The 19,852-nt window shown below is 42.4% G+C and overlaps 1 protein-coding gene across 4 annotated transcripts in view; it reads right to left on the bottom strand.

Annotated features, from left to right (window-relative positions):
* The window catches only part of Prdm2 (PR/SET domain 2), a 101,089-nt gene that overhangs the window by 49,829 nt on the left and 31,408 nt on the right, over positions 1–19,852 (bottom strand). For 2 of the 4 annotated variants that reach the window (XM_051173620.1, XM_051173619.1), the window contains 3 exons: positions 18,898–19,001; positions 6,165–6,317; positions 1,229–1,355 (listed from right to left, as the gene is read on the bottom strand). In XM_051173620.1, the coding sequence (XP_051029577.1) occupies positions 1,229–1,355; positions 6,165–6,317; positions 18,898–18,906 (289 nt within the window). In that variant the 5' untranslated portion in view covers positions 18,907–19,001. Of the gene's footprint in view, positions 1–869; positions 982–1,228; positions 1,356–6,164; positions 6,318–18,897; positions 19,002–19,852 lie in introns of those variants that run through there. The other 2 variants (XM_051173618.1, XM_051173621.1) reach the window with 2 other exon arrangements.

The following is a 19,852-nucleotide window of genomic DNA, read 5'->3' on the forward strand; positions in this document are numbered from 1 at the left end:
CTTATCTAGGAAGGCTGGTAACATGGTTCTTGTTTACAAACAAAATGTACAGTTAAGTAGAGAAACAAGTCAAATATTGGGAGTGTAAACAAAATGTTAAGCCTTGGCCCAATGAAATCTCAATACACAGTTAAAACACTTGGGGGAGAGCTGGAATTTTCTAGACTCTCATCATCTGACCCAGAATCAAAGTATTTAATGAACTAAAGCAGCAAGTAAATCACCATCAATAAATAGAGAAATGTAGTCAGCAAGCGACCCACTGGCCATCCTTGGGCGAGCCTATTTTACTTTGCTGTGAAATACAAAGAATATGGAATTGAAAAGTCACAATGAGCTCATCAAATATTGCTTGAGAGTTTTCCAAAACCACGTTTATGCTTTTATTTATAGCCTCACTCCCACAACATACTTTGCAATGTTCCGTGAAAAGAACGGGCTTGTTCAGATTATTATTTTTTTTTTTTACTAAGATCTAAGGAAAAAGCAAAAAACAAAACAAAACGAACAAACAAAAAACCCCAAAAGCCCAATGTCCTTGTTTTAATAAAAACGACTGTATCGTGCCTTGGCCTGTTTTCAAAATAGGCTCAGTAAGAGATTCCCAAATTCGCGTTAAAGTTTTTCGTAAAAATATTCCAGCGACGTATCTGCATGCCAGCTGGAAATATGATATAGCCATCCAAACTATTTTCCTACCCACAAATTATCCCCTCCCTTTTATAAGTGTGACTACATTCTACCTTCTGTTCAAAACATCGTCTACACAGAACTGTAAAACTGACGGCACGGCAAGCCCCCTTAACTTCCACAAAGCCCAATGCACCCGGTGCGGCAGCCCAGCACCCTCGGCCCCCGGTACACCCCACCTTTGTCTCTCCCAGGTCCGGCTCTCCCTTCCCCTCTCCCTCCTCCGCCGCGTCCTGCGCTGTCAGCGGAGCCGGAAGGCGCGGGCGGCCCTCCCTCGCGGCGCGACCGGCCCGATTCCGGGAGCAGGGCCGGGCCCGCACTCGGGGGCCGCACGCGCACTTCCCGCCGCGCGGTCGCTCCGGCGCAAGTTCGCAAACAGCCCGAGCGCGCCGAGATCGCCGTGATTCAGCAGCGGGCCGGGCGGGGACGGCGGGCCGAGCCCGGAAAAGGTCACCGCGGCGCCACGGGCAACGCCCGGCCTTCAACCCTTACGCCCGCGCGGGTGCGGCCCGGGCCCAGCGGCGGCGGAGATTCCTACCTCTGCGGCTCTTCGGAGAGCTCCGCTTGCTCCGGGCGCTGGCTCGCTCTTCCTCAATCGCAGCTGCTATCTCGGGGTTGTCTTCCCCATTGTACCAGACCAGGAGCTCCTCGCCAGGCGCGATTGGCTACAGAAGAGACGAGACAAGGTGCGAGCCAATCAGAGAGGCGGTTGTTGGCGGGGGCGGCGCGGCGACGGGCAGCAGCGGCGCGCCGACCGCAAACAGCTGTCGGGAAGGCGCCGCCGCCGCGGACGCGCAGGGAGGAGGCGGGGCCAGCGAGCGCGCAGGAAGGAGGCGGGCCCAGGGGCGCGCGCCCGGACAGGAGGTGGAGCTGTGGCCCGGGCTAGCAGAAAACTCCTTGGCTGACAGGGCCCAGGCAGGACACTCAGGGCACGCAAGAGGACCTGGCAGTTTGTCACAGAGACTCACAGGAGTGCTGATCTGGGACTAGTGCTCAGCCTCCATCACCAGATTCTTAGAGCTTGCTACAAGCCTCATTCCACCCTCGCAAGAGAGAAAATAAAACACGGGACCATTCTGCCCATGGAACTCGAGTGGATGAGAAATTTAAAGGTCCATTAAGAAGCAAATGGCATGGGAAAGAGTCAGAAGCATAGTTTCTAATTCCAAGCACACGTTAAGCAGGAACGCTCTGCACCTTTATCCATGCACACAACCGCTATTTATAATTACAGAAGTGCTGAGCTCAGGCAGAGCTGCACTTAGCATCCTCAAAGCAGTCACCAACCAGCTCAGGCCTGTGAAGACATATCAAAAGTATACATTTCTAGTTACAGAAATGCCTACGAATACTTCCCAGGCATTATGCTCCTAAAACATTAAATTTTTCACAGCCACTCCTTACACCATCATACAACTATACCTGAAACACATTGAAGAGTCGTTTGGAGTAAAAAAAAAAAAAAAAAAATTGAGTTCAAAACAAAACTGGGGAGGTGACATAGTTTTCATTCAATCTTAGGGACTCATCTGTTCGGAAAGTTAAAGTAAAAGCCTATCTGAACGCTGACACTGATGACACAGATGATCGAAGAAAGGCAAATAAAAGGGAATGTTGAACCAGTGGGAAAGAGGGAATTATAATAATCCGTATCACAATCATCAACACAGATTGATCCAGACCAAACTCCCAGTGAACCTAAGGGAAATAGGTGAAAGTCTGAGAAGTTTCAGAACATTTGCCTCCTGTCAAAATCCTCTCCCCACAAACAGCTATCAGTCACAAAGGGAGGAAGATCTTTATAATGCATGGAGAGAGAAGTCATAAGTGGGATCTAATGAGAAGCCCAAATTGAATCTCCTCAGCACCAAAACGTTATCAAAGAGCAAAGGACTGTCCAAGTGTGATGGCTAGTCTTAGTTGTCAACTTGACTCTATCTGGAATGAACTATAATCCAGATATGGAGGACACACTTTTGAACCCACTCTTAAGGCTGGAACACACACTCCTTTAATCCAGATCTGGAGGTGGAAAGACACACTTTTAATCTGAGCCACACCTTCTTTCTGCCTGCCTGCCTGCCTGCCTGCCCTCGACTTGCCAGCCCATCCATTCCTTCACTGCATTAGAGCCTACTTTGGGATTCCAGCATATACAGAAAAACAACTGAGACACCCAGGACTAAGTAGGACTAAGCAACTACTATATTCTTGAACTTTACAATCACAGCTAGCCATTGTTGAACTGCAGCCTTTAAGTCATGCCGATGATGTGTGTGAGTGTGTGTGTGTGTGTGTGTGTGTGTGTGTGTGTGAGAGAGAGAGAGAGAGAGAGAGGGAGAGAGAAAGCAGAAGAGAGAGATTCATTCTATAAATTCTATGAGTCTAGAGAACCCTGACTAATTCACCAATTCTAGGAGACAGATGTGAGCCAAAAATTCTTTTCCTACAAGCACATGAGTGCTACAATCTTGGCTGAGTGGACAGATCAGCTAATACAATCCTGCCTAGATGCTGGCTCCCTGATGTGTACTGTGGCTATGTAAAAGTTTGGTCCTAAGGTTTTTGTTTGTTCTTTGTTTGGCTTTTTTGGGACATGGTCTTACTATGTAGCCTGGGCTAGCCTGGGACTCTCTAGGTAGACCAGGCTGACCTGAGAGATCCGCCTGCCTCTACCTCCCAAACACTGGCATTAAAGGTGTGTGTACCACTCAGTGCATTTTTGTTTTAAAAAGGAAATTCCATCAGAGATGTCAGTTTATGGTTCCTTACTTTCACAAGCTTTCAGTTTAGATAATGAGCATGATGTTGTTTCCACTGTCTACAGAATTCCCACAACTTCAAAATATTCAAGCTGTTTAAATTTAAAAAAAAAAAAAAGCCACTGTTTACTTTGTTCCTCCAAAATAGCTAAAATCTGCCACTTTATTGTTTTTGAACCAATATCTCATATCCCTTCTAGCACCAACTAAATTTAACTAAAAACCCTAATTTAACAATCTATTAATGAGCTAAATGCCTTTTGGCACTCTGATAAACTAATCTGTTTTGTTTGCTTTTCAGAATTAAATTGTTTTTTTAGAGCATGTAAATTTTAGTTCATTTCTCTTTTATGCCACACACTCACAAAATAGTATTATAAACACTATTTGAAATGATTAGGATTCTAGAAAATATAAAAGTAAATTTTTAAATTAAAGGGGAAAGAGTGAGGACAAATGTATGCTTACCATAGTCTTCAGTCAACAGCATGATCAGAACACAGGCTAGAAGCCACCACGAGACACTCAGCTTCCAAGAACAAGAAACCCTGTTCCTAGCTCCTGTTTCCCTTTTCACTGATCTGTGGGCATCAGCAGAGCTAACTGCATGTCAGGAGGAGAGGAATTAAATATCTGCACAGGGCCAGGGTAAATAAAGCTCAGTGCCCTGGGTTTGATCCCCAACACCAATAGATGGAGAGGGTAGGAATAAGTACAAGTCCCTTATATAGAAGGGCACTCATGTCCATTCAAATTATTCTTTATTGCAAAACACAACCTAGAATTGGTGTACTGCAAATCAAATTAAAAAATAATTTAAATGTTGATAGATAGGAAGGATTGAAAGAAAGCCTGGTTTGTTCAGTACTGACCAACTTTCAACACTGTCAGTAACTGAGACGTCACTATACTATGGAGCTACACATACTAACAGACACTTCTCTTACAAAAGAGAAAGATGGTATTTTTAGTTGTTTTCTGTAATCCTTAGCATTTTCAAGATTTCTCACAACAATTCATTTACAAAGCCTGTGTCAGAGAATACAATACTGACTTCTGGAGAACACAGGTGATCACTACTGAGGGGCCCAAAAGGCCACAGGCATACCTGAACAATTACCAGAGGGCAGGCCGGCAGGCGTACAGAGATCAGAACTTAAACCCTGCCAGTGCCCATCATTAGTTCACAATTGGAATAGTTATTAATCCTCTACACTGATCCACTAATGTAGGCTCATCTGCTTTTTACAGCAACTGTATGAATTAGCTTTATGAGTTAGATATCTACTCCCAATATAAAACCTGAAACCTGAAATGCTCCAAAATGTAAACCTTTTGAGTGGTGACATGACCCCCACAATCAAAAGCAGGACCAACAGCGCCCCTGTCTGTCTGCTTGTCTCAGGTGTGTCTGAGACATACATGAATTCTGTGTTTAGATGTAGACATCCCCAAAAACTAAGTGTATGCAGGTGTTCAAAATACAAAACACTCAGACACTAAACACTGTAAATAAGGAGCACTCAACCTAGACAGTTACCTGCATCCTTAGTTTACCCTACACAGCTGCCTCCATCATTAGTTTACACTGCCTGTCTCACAGCCACTTTGTCTCCACCAGGATTCTACCTTGCCAACAGAACCAGATGTGTCTCCTGCTTGAGATGTATTTGAGAAACAGTATGAATCCTCAGTAGAACTTGGAACCAGGCAGCAGGGCTACTAGAATAGCCTGTAACTACAACTCAGCAAAAAGAAATAAAAACAAGGTTTTCAACAGCCTAGCTATGAAAACAAAAACAAAAACAAAAAACAAACTCCAAATCTTGCAGGACCTGGAAGCCAGGATTAGATATAAACATGTCACATGCAGTCCAGTTATGTGGCAATGCTGCGACAATACAATGAAGGAAAATTTAACAGCCATAGGCTAACACAAATTGCAGAAGGCCTTATGCTACGTGCACACCTAAAAATGCAGGACACTGTCTGAAACACTCAAGAGTTTCCAACTCTGTAAAGACTTTAAAAAGAAACAAAATTTCTATAGACATGTCCCCCAGTCTGTGATATATACAATGGGACCAAGTGAATGAAGAGCTAAATTGTTTGTTACAGCAACTTGGACAGAGGTATTTATTCCAAAAGAAACAACCACCATCTATCTCTCCAGCCCCAAGATTCCATTCTAGAACATTCCATGCATGGAATGTCACTCTGCTGCTACAGAAACGTGACCTGTGAAAACAAGAGAGGGAGACAGAAATGTGCTAACACGAAAAGCATCCTAGTAGTATAAAGACCCCAAGTGCAATGGGAACCCTCATCACCAGCTCTGGGAATGGCCGTCCTCTTAATATCAGCAGCTAATGTCTCCAAGAAATATTTAGCAGGAGAAAAATATATCCCCAATTCTATCCTGAATACAATCGAAGGAAAGGGAAAGCTAATCCAAAGCTTCATGCACACTGAACACTGTGTGTTTCCTGTTAACACACACCACGATGGTACTCACAGTGGGATAAATCTGCAGACAGCCCATGTAAGGCCTCACCAGCCATGTATTTAACAAGAGCCTTGGGTTCATGGATGAACCACCCCAAACACTACCCATTCCAGGTCTGCAAAGTTGTTCTTGTCAGTCACAACTAGACTGCATTTAGAGAATGCACGCAGAGCAGCCAGGAGTAGACTGAACACCAACACTGTTACCTTTAAGGTTTTATAGTAAATGGCTCTGTTGATTTCCAGCGGAAATAAATTCTGCTCTTCACCAGAGCAAGCCCAGTTCACATAGCGCAGCCAGTTGCCCTTCTCTGGATCGGTGGCATCAATGCACATCCACCCCAAATTTGGGTAGTACACCTATGGACAAAGAAGGACAAGCATGTGTTAGGACAAGAATGCCTAAAACCAGTTTCACCTTCAACCTTCTAAACAGCTGTTTGCGTTACACACAAGCACTCTACACATTTCAGAGAAACAAGACAAAGAAGCAATAAAGAAAACGACAGGCAGGAAACAGAAGCTGTAAAACCTTATTCATTCTTTAGGGTCGTGTGTGTGTGTGTGTGTGTGTGTGTGTGTGTGTGTGTGTGTGTGTGTGTGTGGTGTGTGTGTCCGCCACAAATGCTTCCTGTACATGAAAACAGGTTACAACTACATGCTCTCAAATGTGACTTATTCTAAGATATTCTGCCAGTCCAGTCCAGGGCTTCTGGGCTACACAGTCACAGTTGTGAAGTGTTCTAGCTGGCATGACTTACAGGGACTTCACTTGCTGTGAACCACTAGGTGGGTGGTTTTGTAAACCTCACAACTGTCCCTTAACACCTCCACCATCCAGCACATGTGTCAGAAGGAAGGTTCAGCGAGCATGTCTGCAAAGTTCTGGGATGCTGCAGGAAAGCAACTGAAACCCCAGGACACAGGATCTACTCCCCTAGGAAGCTTCCCTGATCGTCCACACTTGCTCCTCCGACACTGCCAATAAACACTTAGTTGGCCATGCCTCCATTTTAAAGAGCATCACCTCTGCAGGGAGTTTGAATTTTAAATGTACACATATATGTGTTTATTTCACAAAACTGAACCAGAACTACAAACAGTCATTCTTTTTTAGGAAGAAAGGAAGGATTCTGGGTGTGTCTCTTCTCCACACACACTTTGACTCCTCCCATTCCCTTCTTTCTTCCCCTCTCCCACCATATTACTTGCCTTCAGCTAGGTGACTCCCTGCTCTCTGCTGATGGTGGGGATGCTGACTTCCTGATCAAGCCTGGGTCCCCGAGCTCTAAGTCTGGCTCTCACCTTCCAAGACACTGACACTTCTAAGCTACACACTCTGAGTCAGACCTCATTTCCTATTTTCCCCCTTCCACATTCAGAAATCAGGGCTTGGAGGTAGAACAGCCTTCCTTTCTCAATCACTTGGTTGGAGGAAGAGAGTCATAAGCCCGGGCCTGTTTGACCTCCATCTGTGGCTGCTTCCCTGACTAACTGACCACCCTAGGTAAGACTACAGGCTCATCTCTTCCCACCTGCACCTGGGCCTCCTTAGCTCTTTTAAAGGTAGACAGACACACACATGCACACCCTTTCCTCTTCAAAACAGAGACCCCTCAAATAGTATGCTATGAAGAGGCAGTTGAAAAATTGTTAAACACAATACACAAAACAACACAGGCTGCTTTCCAGTGTTTAAGGACTAAGACTGCCCCATTTGGCAGCTCAACCAAATATGGAAAGTGAAGTGAATGATCCATGAACAGGGCCAATCCTCTGGCTAGTTCACTAATTCACACAGGTATTATTATCCCCTGTGCCCCCAGGCTCAGAGATAGCCATTTTCTTCCTTTTATTTTTTAATGTATATCTGTAGACATCAGGATCCTACCGGATCACCACCAACACACTGGCAGTATCGCCAGGTATCAATCTGACTGCAGACACAGCAGCAGCTGCCAGGAAAACCCACCGCATAGAAGGTGAAGGTGGCAGTCTGACTATCCATCTGCTTGAATAACAACTTGGGCTCTGCTGGAACTTCCTGGAGTCAATAGAAACCTTTGCAAACAAAGTGTTCCAGTTGAGTGACTTCTTTATTTATATGTACCTCATTGTATCTCAATGGGAATAAGGCATATTCTAAGGCACAATGATGTTCATAAAGAAAAATGTTCCACAGAAAAAGATGAATACAACAGAGGGGGTTGGGGAAGGGGTGTGGGGAGAGGGGCTCTTGCTGTTTTGTTTTGTTTTCTGAGAGAGGGTCTCACTCTGCAGTACCATACATACACAAACACATTGCTGACTGAACAAAGCCACTTACTGAAAGAATGAGCTATTTATTTTTACCCCAATCATAAGAATATATGAAGAGAAAATAATCTAAAACTACACATAAGAAAATGTCATTAATGGCTTTCTCTGAGAAAATGGGATAACTTGGTATTCTTTCCTTTTGCTTGTCTACACTTTCAGCCTTTCCTCCATTTACAGCGGGGCAGGATGGGAGCGGGGAAACATGCAGAGCAGTTACTGTCCTGAAGAAGGTGTACATCTGCATCAACTGCCCAAGGTCTCCTGGGTGCTAAGGAAAGCCACAACTTAGTTACACACACACACACACACACACACACACACACACACACACAAAGCTTGGTGGCACACCAAACTTTAATCCCAGCACTTATCATCTGGGATGTAAATTGGCAGCCACCCTGGTACACATGGCAAGTTCTAGGCCAGCCAGGGATACATAGACTCTGTCTTTAAATATCATGAAAATAAAAAAATAAATAAATAAATAAATAAATAAATAAAACTAGTGTTCTTACTTTTGCTGAGTTTTAGTTTGTTAGAGGGGAACTAAGATGGGAATATGATTTGATACAATTCCAAGGTTTACTAGTCAAGCATCAATTTCTAATCACATTAAATTCAGTGACTGACACAACGGGTATTTCTAAAATGTAGTAAATGTTTTGCTTAACTACTAATTGTAAGCTACAAAAGTGCCGTCCACTGTCAGCCAAGGGGAGTGGGGGGACAGTGACAACCAACTATGATCTCTTCCTCCATCAGTCACACAGCAGGCAACCTCCTTTCCTAGCTAAAAAACCAACAAGAGACCCTGAAGACCACTATGTCCACATACTTGGCTCACCTGATTCCAAAGAGGAACTGCACACAGAATCAAAATCTTCATCCTGATGCAACCCTAAAGCAGCAGGGTATGGAGTACACACTTGTGAGGACAGCTTGCATAAGCTGACTTCCAGGCCCCACACCTCAGCTGGGAAGGAGGACCAAGAAAAGTAACCCTGTGCCAACTCTTTACAAATTGCTTTTGTTCAATCTTTGTAAGGGTCTACAAAATTATAAATATTATGTCTTTGATATTTAGAATTTGTTTATGTGTGTATGTGCTTGTGTTTATGGAGAAGGTGTGAGTGTGCACGTGGGTGCTGGTGCCCAAGGAAGCTGGAAAGTGCCAGGTCTACTAGAGCTGAAATTAATGAAACAGAGTCTAAGTCCTTGGCAACAGCAAATGTGCTCCTAACCACTGAACCATCTCTCCAGCCCCTGTAAAAGTCCTTTTTGTAAATGAGGAAACAGCAGATGGGCAATTTTAGTAGAATAACCAAACCACTAAAAATCACAGTTAGTACTCAAACCTGATCTTCTCATTTCTTCCATCAAAATGAAACAGATAGGCAGACAGGGAGCAGGGAAGAAGAGCTTTAACTAAGACCCTCTTTATAATCCCTCTTCTGATGGCTAGGGTGTAACTCACAGTAGGTAAAGTGCTTATCCAGCAGGCTGCCCGAGTGTTATCCCCAGCAGACTAAACAAAAGGACAGAGCTTTCTTTCCACTCCTGACTCCTCCTGGTTAGGGTATGGAAGCCATTCCTGTTTCTCACAGAGCGACTGGGTGCCAACTCTTCTTCAAGCACAGAATAAATGCCCTGTAACTTAACTTCAAGTCTATTTAATCCAGTCATTTTAAAATAATCTACACTCAAATGCAGTCTGCATGCCCATTTGAATGTAACACATTCATACCACGTCAAAGTCACATCTCTTTGCCATTTAAATAGAACTTGCAAAGAACAAACCACATTCTATCTCCCTTAATCATTTATTTATTACTCTGTAAGCATATTGGTTAACTTTGGAAATTTAAAAAACAAAATTCTCATTCACTCTATGAAGCATAACATCACTCAAACTCTCAAGTGTTCACAAGATCCTAGCCCAGTAACTACAGCAAATAGCAAACTGCCAGACATAACTGGCTAGAACTGATGAGACAAGGCAATCAAGAAATCTCACACTGGATCAATTCTCATATCAAGTTGAGTATTAGGCCTGATTAAAGCAACTCTCTAACATGACAGCCTAAAGTGACAAAACAACATCCCTAGGCTATTGTCTGGACTTCCCTACAGTGCAAATACCAAGTGTTGCCAACCCTTCACCTCTCCTGGAGGCCGGGCTCCCACATTCGAAACCCCAGTCTGCGTATACTGTCAGAGGTTCCTTTTCACAACTCTGTATCTTCCCAGGAGGTTTCTTGCTGCACTTCAGCATGATGATCTAAACCAGCAATTTTCAACCTATGGGCAAGACCCCTTTGGGGGTCAAATGACCCTATCACAGGGGTCGCTTAGATTTTCAGAAAACACAGATATTTACATCATGATTCATAGCAGTAGCAAAATTAGAGTTATGAAGTAGCCGTGAGATAATTTTATGGTGGGGGGGGGGGAAATCACCACAACATGAGAAACTGTATTGAAGGGTGGCAGCATAAGGAAGTTTGAAAACCACTGATCTAAACTGTTCTGTGCTCATGCTCAGCTACAATTTTTAAAGATGTTTTGATCCTCTACAAGATCAAGTGTTTTTCTTCACTGTTTAGGCTCAAATAATATTACCGAGTTAGAATCATCTGTAGCAACTAATTTTAAAAGTATCATTGAACCTGCAAACAGAGCTATGAAGACAAAAAAGAAAAAGGTAACCTCACTTTGGCATGAAAGAGTAATAAATGTATCTTCACAAGCCTTAAAGGAGTTTACTAATACTACCACAAAAATACCACATCTTTGTGACACGTCCAACCCCATTTGCACTTTAGTGACAGAGCTAGATGCTTTCAGGTCTCATTAAGGATACGCAGACTGTTGCCCAACAGAAGTAACTGTCTGGGGGCTACAGACAAAAATGTATCATCACTATCAACTACTCTACTCCTCAGATTACTTTAGAAGCTCAAGGGCTTCTCAAATGTTCTAAACATTCTACAATAAAGAAATGAGCTGGGCATCGGAGGCATACTCCTTTAGTCCCAGCACTTGGGAAGCAGAGGCAGGGGGATCTCTGTGAGTTCGAGTTCAGCCTGGTCTACAAGAGCTAATTCCAGGACAGGCTCCAAAGCTACACAGAGAAACCCTGTCTTGAAAAACAAAACAAAAAAAGAAAGGCAAAGAAGTAAAAAGGAAAGAAAAGGGAAGGGAAGGGAAGGGAAGGGAAGGGAAGGGAAGGGAAGGGAAGGGAAGGGAAGGGAAGGGAAGGGAAGGGAAGGGAAGGGAAGGGAAGGGAAGGGAAGAAATAAGTCTAACAAGTGGTGGCAAGTCTTAACAGAAAAGGCCCGATTATTACAGGACAGTTCCTAGGATGTACTGGCAATTCTAAATACGAATATAAAAAGTAAACAGCCTGGCTTCTCAGGCCTGCAAAACCCAGCCACTGTCCATCTCTTTTGAACATGCTTAGGTGACTGTCCCTCTGTTGAAATCACTGGAAGTAAGTCTCAAATGTTTGTGGGAAATCCTCCAACAACGATGCTCTAAAAAAAAATATAAACTGCTTTTAAGCAAGCTCCCTAATCAAATTCTAGTGGGTTTGCTCCTTTAAAAAACAATATTAAAGCTGGGCGTTGGTGGCACACACCTTTAATCCCTGCATTCAGAGGCAGAGGCAGGTAGATCTGTATGAGTTTGAAGCCAGCCTGGTCTACAGAGCTAGTTCCAGGAAAGGCTCCAAAGCAATACAGAGAAACCCTGTCTTGAAAAAACAAAAACAAAACAAACAAAAACGCCCCACAATATTAAAATCTTTGCACCATGCGAAGATCATTTCAGTACCTATTTCAATTCATAAAATATTCTACTTCTTCCTTCCTCCCCTAGACTCAAATTTATTGCCAAGATGACCAAAACACAAATAGAAGTAGTGACTGTTCACTTAAAAGAAGAGATTTTTAAAGGTGATTAAAAGGATAGCAATACTGGGTTTCAAAAGCCTAGGGGGAAAAAAAAAGCATACTCTCTCTGGTTATACAAATCATTATAGTCTTTTTAAGGGCTTTGGAGCAAAACTGACCAAAAATATACAGAAGTTTACATAACTTTTAACTTAACATTTACACTTCTAGGAATGTATCTTAAAGAAAATATCAGACAAGTCAGCATATGGCATGCATAGTGAGTTTATACTTTGAAGAACTGTACATAGTCAACAAACGATTAAAGCTTCTTAAATGTCTAAAAGGTAAATCATGGATGGTACACAAACAGAATTATTAGCAACCACAAAAAAAAAAAAATTGGCATGTGCCAAGTATGTAACAGAGCTGCCCCTGGTACATTTGTAGGAAACACAAATATTACATTCCTCTACAAGGTATAGGAACAGGTACTAGTGTGAGAGACAAGAACAGAGGCATCAGGCAGGGAAAAGACAGCCTGCACTACACAAGACTCTGTAGATTAATAATTCCTTATTAATCTAGTCAATTTTAAATATAGAGTTAAAAGAATTTCATAGAGATGTGTGGGTGCTGGGATTTTGGGTGAATTTTTACTTTTGTGAGCTTCTTCTGTTCTGTCCATACTATTATCGTTTGTGGTAAGCATACAGCTTTTTTGCTGTTGTGTTGTTGTGTTTTAATCACATTTACTTGTGCGTGTACGAATGTAAACTTGGGACTGACGTCAGGTCTCTCCTCCACCACGTGGGTTAGGTGATGGAAGTCAGGTCATCAGGCTGGGTGGCAGCACTTTCACCTGGTGCTTGAATTCTAATTGGTCTTAATAATAAAAACCTGGAGTCAGATATCAGGGTAAATGCTGAAAGATCAGAGAAGTAAAGGGGCAGCCACTAGAGAGACCCTTTACCTCTGCTGAATCCTCAGCCCAAAGTGGGCAAGATCCCATCTCCATGAACCCTCAGACTGAATGTCCTGTGCTCCTGTCTCCTCCTGCCTTATTTTCCTTTCTCCACCCAGCCATATCCCTTCCTGCCTCTACCTCCTTACTGCTGGGATTAAAGGCCTGTGACTACCAACTACTGGGATTAAAGGTGTGAGCCACAACCATCTGGCTCCTCCATTTCTCTATGAGACCAGATCAATCTTGTGTAGCTCAGGGTGGCCTTGAACTTATAGAGAACCACCTGCCTCCAGTACGTGCCTGGCCTCTATGGCCACTAGTGGCTTAGCTCCACACTCTGATCATCAGGCAAGCTTTGTTAGATCACAAACAAAATATTACCACATTCACCCAATGAGGCATCTTGCTGGCCTTGTTTAAAATTTTAAAAGTTATATGCTGGGTTGGGTGGCACATATCTTTAACCCCTGCACTGTGGGAGCAATGGCAGGAAGATCTCTATACGTTCAAATCCTATCTACCTAGCAAGTTTCAGGACAGCCAGGCTATACAGACCATCTCAGAAGAAAACATTTTATAAATACTTATTAGAATTTATACCAAGAATAAACTAACACAAACGAAGATCTCTAGGTGATAAAAAAAAAAAAAAAAAAAAAAAAAAAAAAAAGCCCTTGGACGTAGTAGGTTTAGTAATAATAACAAATGCCTCACCCTAGGAGAAATGTTGATGGTTGGAAAATCTGTGGGTATACAGGGATAGGGTCCTACAGAGTAGGAATGGCTCCCAAATGTACATACTCTGTAGAGACACAGGGCTTAATGGGATGTCTGGGTTGTGGCAGCTCTGACTCTGTGGATGGTTGAACGCATGTTCTAAAAGGGTTTAAGATCACAACTTCCATGTCTTGATCTATAATCATTCAGAATGTTATAACAGATCAAGAAACCCTCACCAGACATGTATAGAATGTTATAATAGGCTGCATCTATGTATACAAGCAGGAAATAGCCAAAGCTTTAATCTAGCCTAATTTATTTTCCCTTTCTCTTACCCTCTCCTCCTTCCTCCAAGAACACAAAACAAAAAAACTAACAAAAAATATTTTTGAGTGTTTATTTTCATTTCGCTTTACCCAAGCCCTCGTCTTGGTTCCTGGACTATCGGAGAGGGTCTTCACTCCCACACACCCCCGAGTGGGAAGGGGCCACCACCCCAGCCGGGCCTTGCCCCTCCTGGCCTTAATGAATGAAACTTGGAAAAGTTGGAACTATTTTTTTTAACCAGCTGTAGAAATAAACCATCTCCCCAAGAATCTTCTGCCTGATTCCCTACCGCTTTCCCCTGCTCTCTTTCCAGCCTCTCGGAATGCTGGGGGAGCCCTGGAGAGAAATTTTCCAAATTTGGGGTGAGATGGAAACCATGTAAATATGTGAGATGTATACACACTGGCAAGAGGGGGAGAAACATTTTGTGCTTGGTTTTTATTTTTTGGTTTTCTGGGTTGTTGTCCCTTCCCATCCTAAAGGGTTTTGTACGCCATGCTAAACCGATATTTTAACATGGTTTCCTGATTTCTGACCCATCTCTATTTTCTGAATGTGTTTCCCCTTCACCATTTCTTCGTCTGTTTGTTAAGGTTTAAGCTTAAATTTTGTTACTTTTTTCTTATTTTACATATCAATCCCAGTTCTCTCTCCCTCCCATCCTCCCATGCCCCCCACAGTCACCCCCATCCATCCCACCCCAGGGAGGGTGAGGCCTAGGCCCTCCCCCATGTCTCTGGGCTATGGGAGTATCCTTCCATGGGGAATGTGTTCCCAAAGTCCGTTCCTTCACAGATACATCCTGGTTCCATTATCAGAGGTACTATAGACTTCCCAGACCTCCTAACTGAAACCCACATTCAGGAGGTCTGGGTCGATCTTATGCTGGTTTTCCAGCTATCAGTCTGGAGTCCATGAGCTCCCCCTTGTTCAGGTCAGCTGTTTCTGTGGGTTTCTCCAGCCTGGTCTTGACTCCTTTGCTCATCACTTCTCCCTCTCTGCAACTGAATTCCAGGAGTTCAGGTCAGTGTTTAGCTGTGGGTGTCTGCTTCTGCTTCCATCAGCTACTGGATGAGGGCACTAGGATGGCATATGAGGTAATCATCAATCTCATTATCGGGGAAGGGCATTTAAGGTAGCCTCTCCACTATTGCTCAGATTGTTAGTTGGGGGTCATCCTTGTAGGTCTCTGGACCTTTCCCTAGAGCGAGATTTCTTTAAACCTATAATGGCTCCCTCTATTTTATTTTTATTATTTTTGGAACAATGTTTGGTACATTCTCTTTGATTCTTTAGTGCAATAACAATAATAACAATAGCAATAATAATAATAATGTAGACTGGGAAGTTCCCTTTATATTTATGTTATAGTAAATATTTATTACTCACATTAAAAAAAAAGAATGTTATAATAGATCAAGAAGCCCCTCGCCAGACATGTAAAGCCCCTTGATCTTGGACATCTTGGCCTTCACAATAATCTTCTGTACACTACCTTAGCTGTGGTATTTTATCAGAGCAGTCCAAAACAAATTCAGACAGAAACTATCTCCACTTTCTAATCAACTTTTCTCTGAACCTAACACTGCTCTAGAAAATTCAAAGTATAATTAATAGCTAGGAATAGTAGTCCATGCCTATATACCAGTACTCAGGTTAATGCAGGAAGAATCTGAGTTTGAGGACGACCTACAAGCAAGGCTCTGCTTCAAAGCAATTAAAGTAAATACTAATAATAACAATAATAATCTATTTTTAAGGATGATAAAATAATTCTTGTTCAGATAATTCCAACAACAAAATAAATATATTTACTAGTAGCAATATGAGGAAAAACTTGAAAGGCTTTTTTTTTTTTAATCAGCCAGGCATACAGTAGCCCATGCTTGCAATCCCAGTACATGGGAGGTAGAGCAAGTTCAAAGTCAACCTATGCTACAAAGAAAGACTTTGCCTTTGCAAGGGAGAGGAGGACTTTTTTTTTTTTTTTTTTTTTTAAATCAGGGATGGTTTCAAAATTCTGATACTGCTCAACACCCCAGGGTGGCCAAGAGAAGCGTTACAGGCAGTCCAGCACGCCAGGCCCACAAAGTCCGCTTGGGCAGATCAGAGCATCCATTCTTCTCTCTAAGAACCAACTTTGTGCACTCCCACTCACCCTGATCATCCATCACCTTTCTCTAAATTTACAAGCATGTGACTGCTTTCAGTGAAAGTTTAGAGGATTTAGGGAGTCAGACCTTCAAGGGCTCAAGAGAAACAATTTAAAACTTTGTCTTAGGTTAGCACACAATGGTGCACTAGCCAGGGTGTAAGACGCGTCTTAGGTTAGCACACAATGGTGCACTAGCCAGGGTATAAGACGCTACTGCTGAGATGTCTTAATCAGTCTTTAAGGGGCTTTGATGGAAGAAAAAAACATATCTGATGATAAATTCTTTCTGGGACATTATGAGGATATTTCTAATGCAAGTGTGAGGGTTAGGTCAGGGTTGGAATAAATTAATAGGAAATATTTCACCTTGATTTTCCATTTATTTATGATACATATGTCCATTATAATTGATATTCCTGGTAACTTGCCATACTCGTGGATATATACCCATGTCACTTACATCTTATTTTAGTATTCTTTTAAAAATAAAAGTCCTTTTCAGATGTAAAAACTAAGTGAATGAGATCCTGACTTTTCTTCCTTGCAAGGAAAAGTTAATCTTCACAGGAACAAGGACAGACTGGAACCCGACTAAATGGAGCAGTACTTTCATGAAGGCATGCAAACTGAAGTATGTGTCTGTAAGAATCTTAAGTTATCGGCACCAGGATGCCGCCTGTGCACAAGAAAATGAGTCCCCAGTATCTCGTGGTTGCGAATCACAACCAGCAAATAACACTTGTGTATGAATTTTAACACAGATGGTAACTCCCATAAGACAGGAGTGATGGTTTGTACAGCTATATCCAACATCAAACTGTTACACTGGATAGAAGGTGCCACTGACTTTGCTTTAGCAGTAATGGTATTTACTCTGCTTGGCACAGACAGACTATTGAGTAAGCATATGACTCCCTATATATTCCTCACTATGATTAATGCCAACAAGGTCCAGCATGCCTATTAGCTTCCTTTGGGAAACTTTTTAAATTAAAATGTGCTCTATTTGAGAGCAATGGTGTAGAGGCAACACATTTTTAATGACAACGGCTATCTTTAGTAATGAAGATGTTGTGTGACCAGACAGCTTTTCTATAATTACAAAACTCTTTCACCTCCAAACAGTCCTGATTCTTTTGGTAAATCCTTACTTCCTAAAGCCCCCAGGGTTCACTGTCAGACACTATCACAGATGACAGACTCACAAGAAACAAACACAAAATAATGAAACTGTCAGATCAAGCCATAACCCTTAAAGCCTTAAGAGCTCCCCCTGTCTCCCTGCCCCCCTCCCCCGTGCCCTGAGCTTCTTGGGGGGATGTGCCCACACATTTTACTGTCAGGCTTTTAAATATGTCAACATGTATGAAACAGATGTGATTCCTTCTCATTTAAAACAGAACCTGTAAAGAAGCCATGCCCTGAGGTGCTTCCCCAGGGCACTGACCTACAAAATCCCATGCAAAACCCAAGAACATGATAAACACACAAAGTCACAAGCACCCTAATGAAATGCTTTTAGTGCCCTACTTCACAGCCCACAGACTTTATAGCCCACAGGTTAAGGAAGTCAGGAAGCTTGTGCAGAAGCAGGACCTGGCCCAGGCAATCTGACATGTGTAACTGTCCTGCTGTTCCCAGGAGACATGGCTCTGACTACATCTGCCCCATTCAAGCCTGGGCCTGCAGAGCAAGGGCAGCTCCTCCTTTTCTGGACGCTTCTATAAAAGGCTGGCACTGCCCTGCTTTGTCCTCCAGAGCTGTTGAAAAAATATGAAGTAGAATGAAAGCCTTTCACAAAATTAAAAGTTCAGGGCTGGAGAGATGTTTCAGTGGTTAAGAGCACCATGTGGGTTCAGTTCCCAGCACCCACATGGTGGCTCACAACCATCTGTAACTCCAGTTCCAGAGCATTCAACAACTTGCAGACAAATAAAAATAAATTTATCATTAAAAAATTAAAAGTTCAAAGTAAATGTGTCACACTATATATGTTTACAATACTTCAGGGACATAGGAACTACTTTCTGACAGGCAGAAAGAATCTATTACTGTTTCTGGCAGCCTTTAAAGTGCATTTTGTGGTGTATATCTGTGTCATTTGTAAAATGGGAGGCTACCACACAGGAAATCAAGATCTTAGGTGCAAGACAAAATGCTCTGGACAAGGACTACAAAAAATAGATGAGACATCTACCATCAAGAACATCCAAGCAGTTTCAAAGTACACACACATATACAAACAACAATCACCCAGAAAAATTAACCTCATTAACAAAATAATTTTTAAAGAATATATTAAGATATTAGTTTTTAACTCCAAAACATCACATCATGTGAGAACAGGTAGTGGTATCTTAAAAATATTGGAAACTCTCAAGCCGGGGGTTGATGGCACACACCTTTAATCCCAGCACTCAGGAGGCAGAGACAGGTGGATCTCTGTGAGTTCCAGGCCAGCCTGGTCTACAGAGTGAGTTCCAGGACAGGCTCCAAAGCTACAGAGAAACCCTGTCTCAAAAAATCAAAAACAATAAAATAAAATATTGGAAACTCTCTTACCTCCCACATGTACACATTATTCCTAACCTGAGATCGTTTCTTCTTGTCACCAACAAATGGCCCAAACTTTTTCCCTTTTAAAATTGGTTTAGTGGCCCAGACACCTATAAAAACAAAACCAGTATTTTTATGATGTAATGTGGTTATTTAAAATATTAAAAGCATTAATGTCATTCAGTTTTATGAAACAATTAAAAAGCAAGGCTGCCTAACAGCGAGATAACTGTGAGTAAACTCAATCAAACCAAATCAAGTCCTCCAGGGGCTTGTGAGTTTTCTTCTGTAGCCCCTCAGTATTGTCTAAATGGTCTGTAAAGAGTCTGCACTGTTTTATAACTCTTTAAAAGTTTATATTAGCTTTGTATATGTAAAATAGACCACATATAGTACAATCAAAAAACTTGAAAATTAAAAAATACAAATGAAGTAAAACTACAAATAAATTCTTCATTGTCTTTCTACAGATTTCAAACTATCCCTACTAAACACAAGTTGTTCTTATAATGGTTAGGACTTGGTTTTATTGATGAACACTGTCAAAGTTATTTGCCTAATTAGAGTGGAAAATCCCTCCTCTCTCATTAGTTCATGAAACACAACTCATGGCACAGCTTGCCCTCCAGAGTTTCAAACAGTCGACCTACAGGCTCACCCATAGCAACCCTAGGATTATTTAATCTCTTATTCACCTACCATAAAGCATACAGATAGGATAAAGGCCCAGTCAATGGGATGGCAGGAGCCCAGGGATCAAGAGACTCACACATTCTAGACAGGCTCCCTCAGGTGGGCTAGTTCTGCCATGTGTAGCTAAGACGTATTTGCTACACTCCCAGCAAAAGTCAGCTTGGACGCATATCTGTGAACACTAACAACTAACAACCACCTGTCTGAACTGTGAGGCAAGCACTTTTGTTCAGACAAAATGACATAAAAACCCCAATGCTCACTAAGC

This window comes from Phodopus roborovskii, unplaced genomic scaffold (assembly GCF_943737965.1).
Source record: "Phodopus roborovskii unplaced genomic scaffold, PHOROB, whole genome shotgun sequence".
NCBI classification, from domain to species: Eukaryota; Metazoa; Chordata; class Mammalia; order Rodentia; family Cricetidae; genus Phodopus; species Phodopus roborovskii.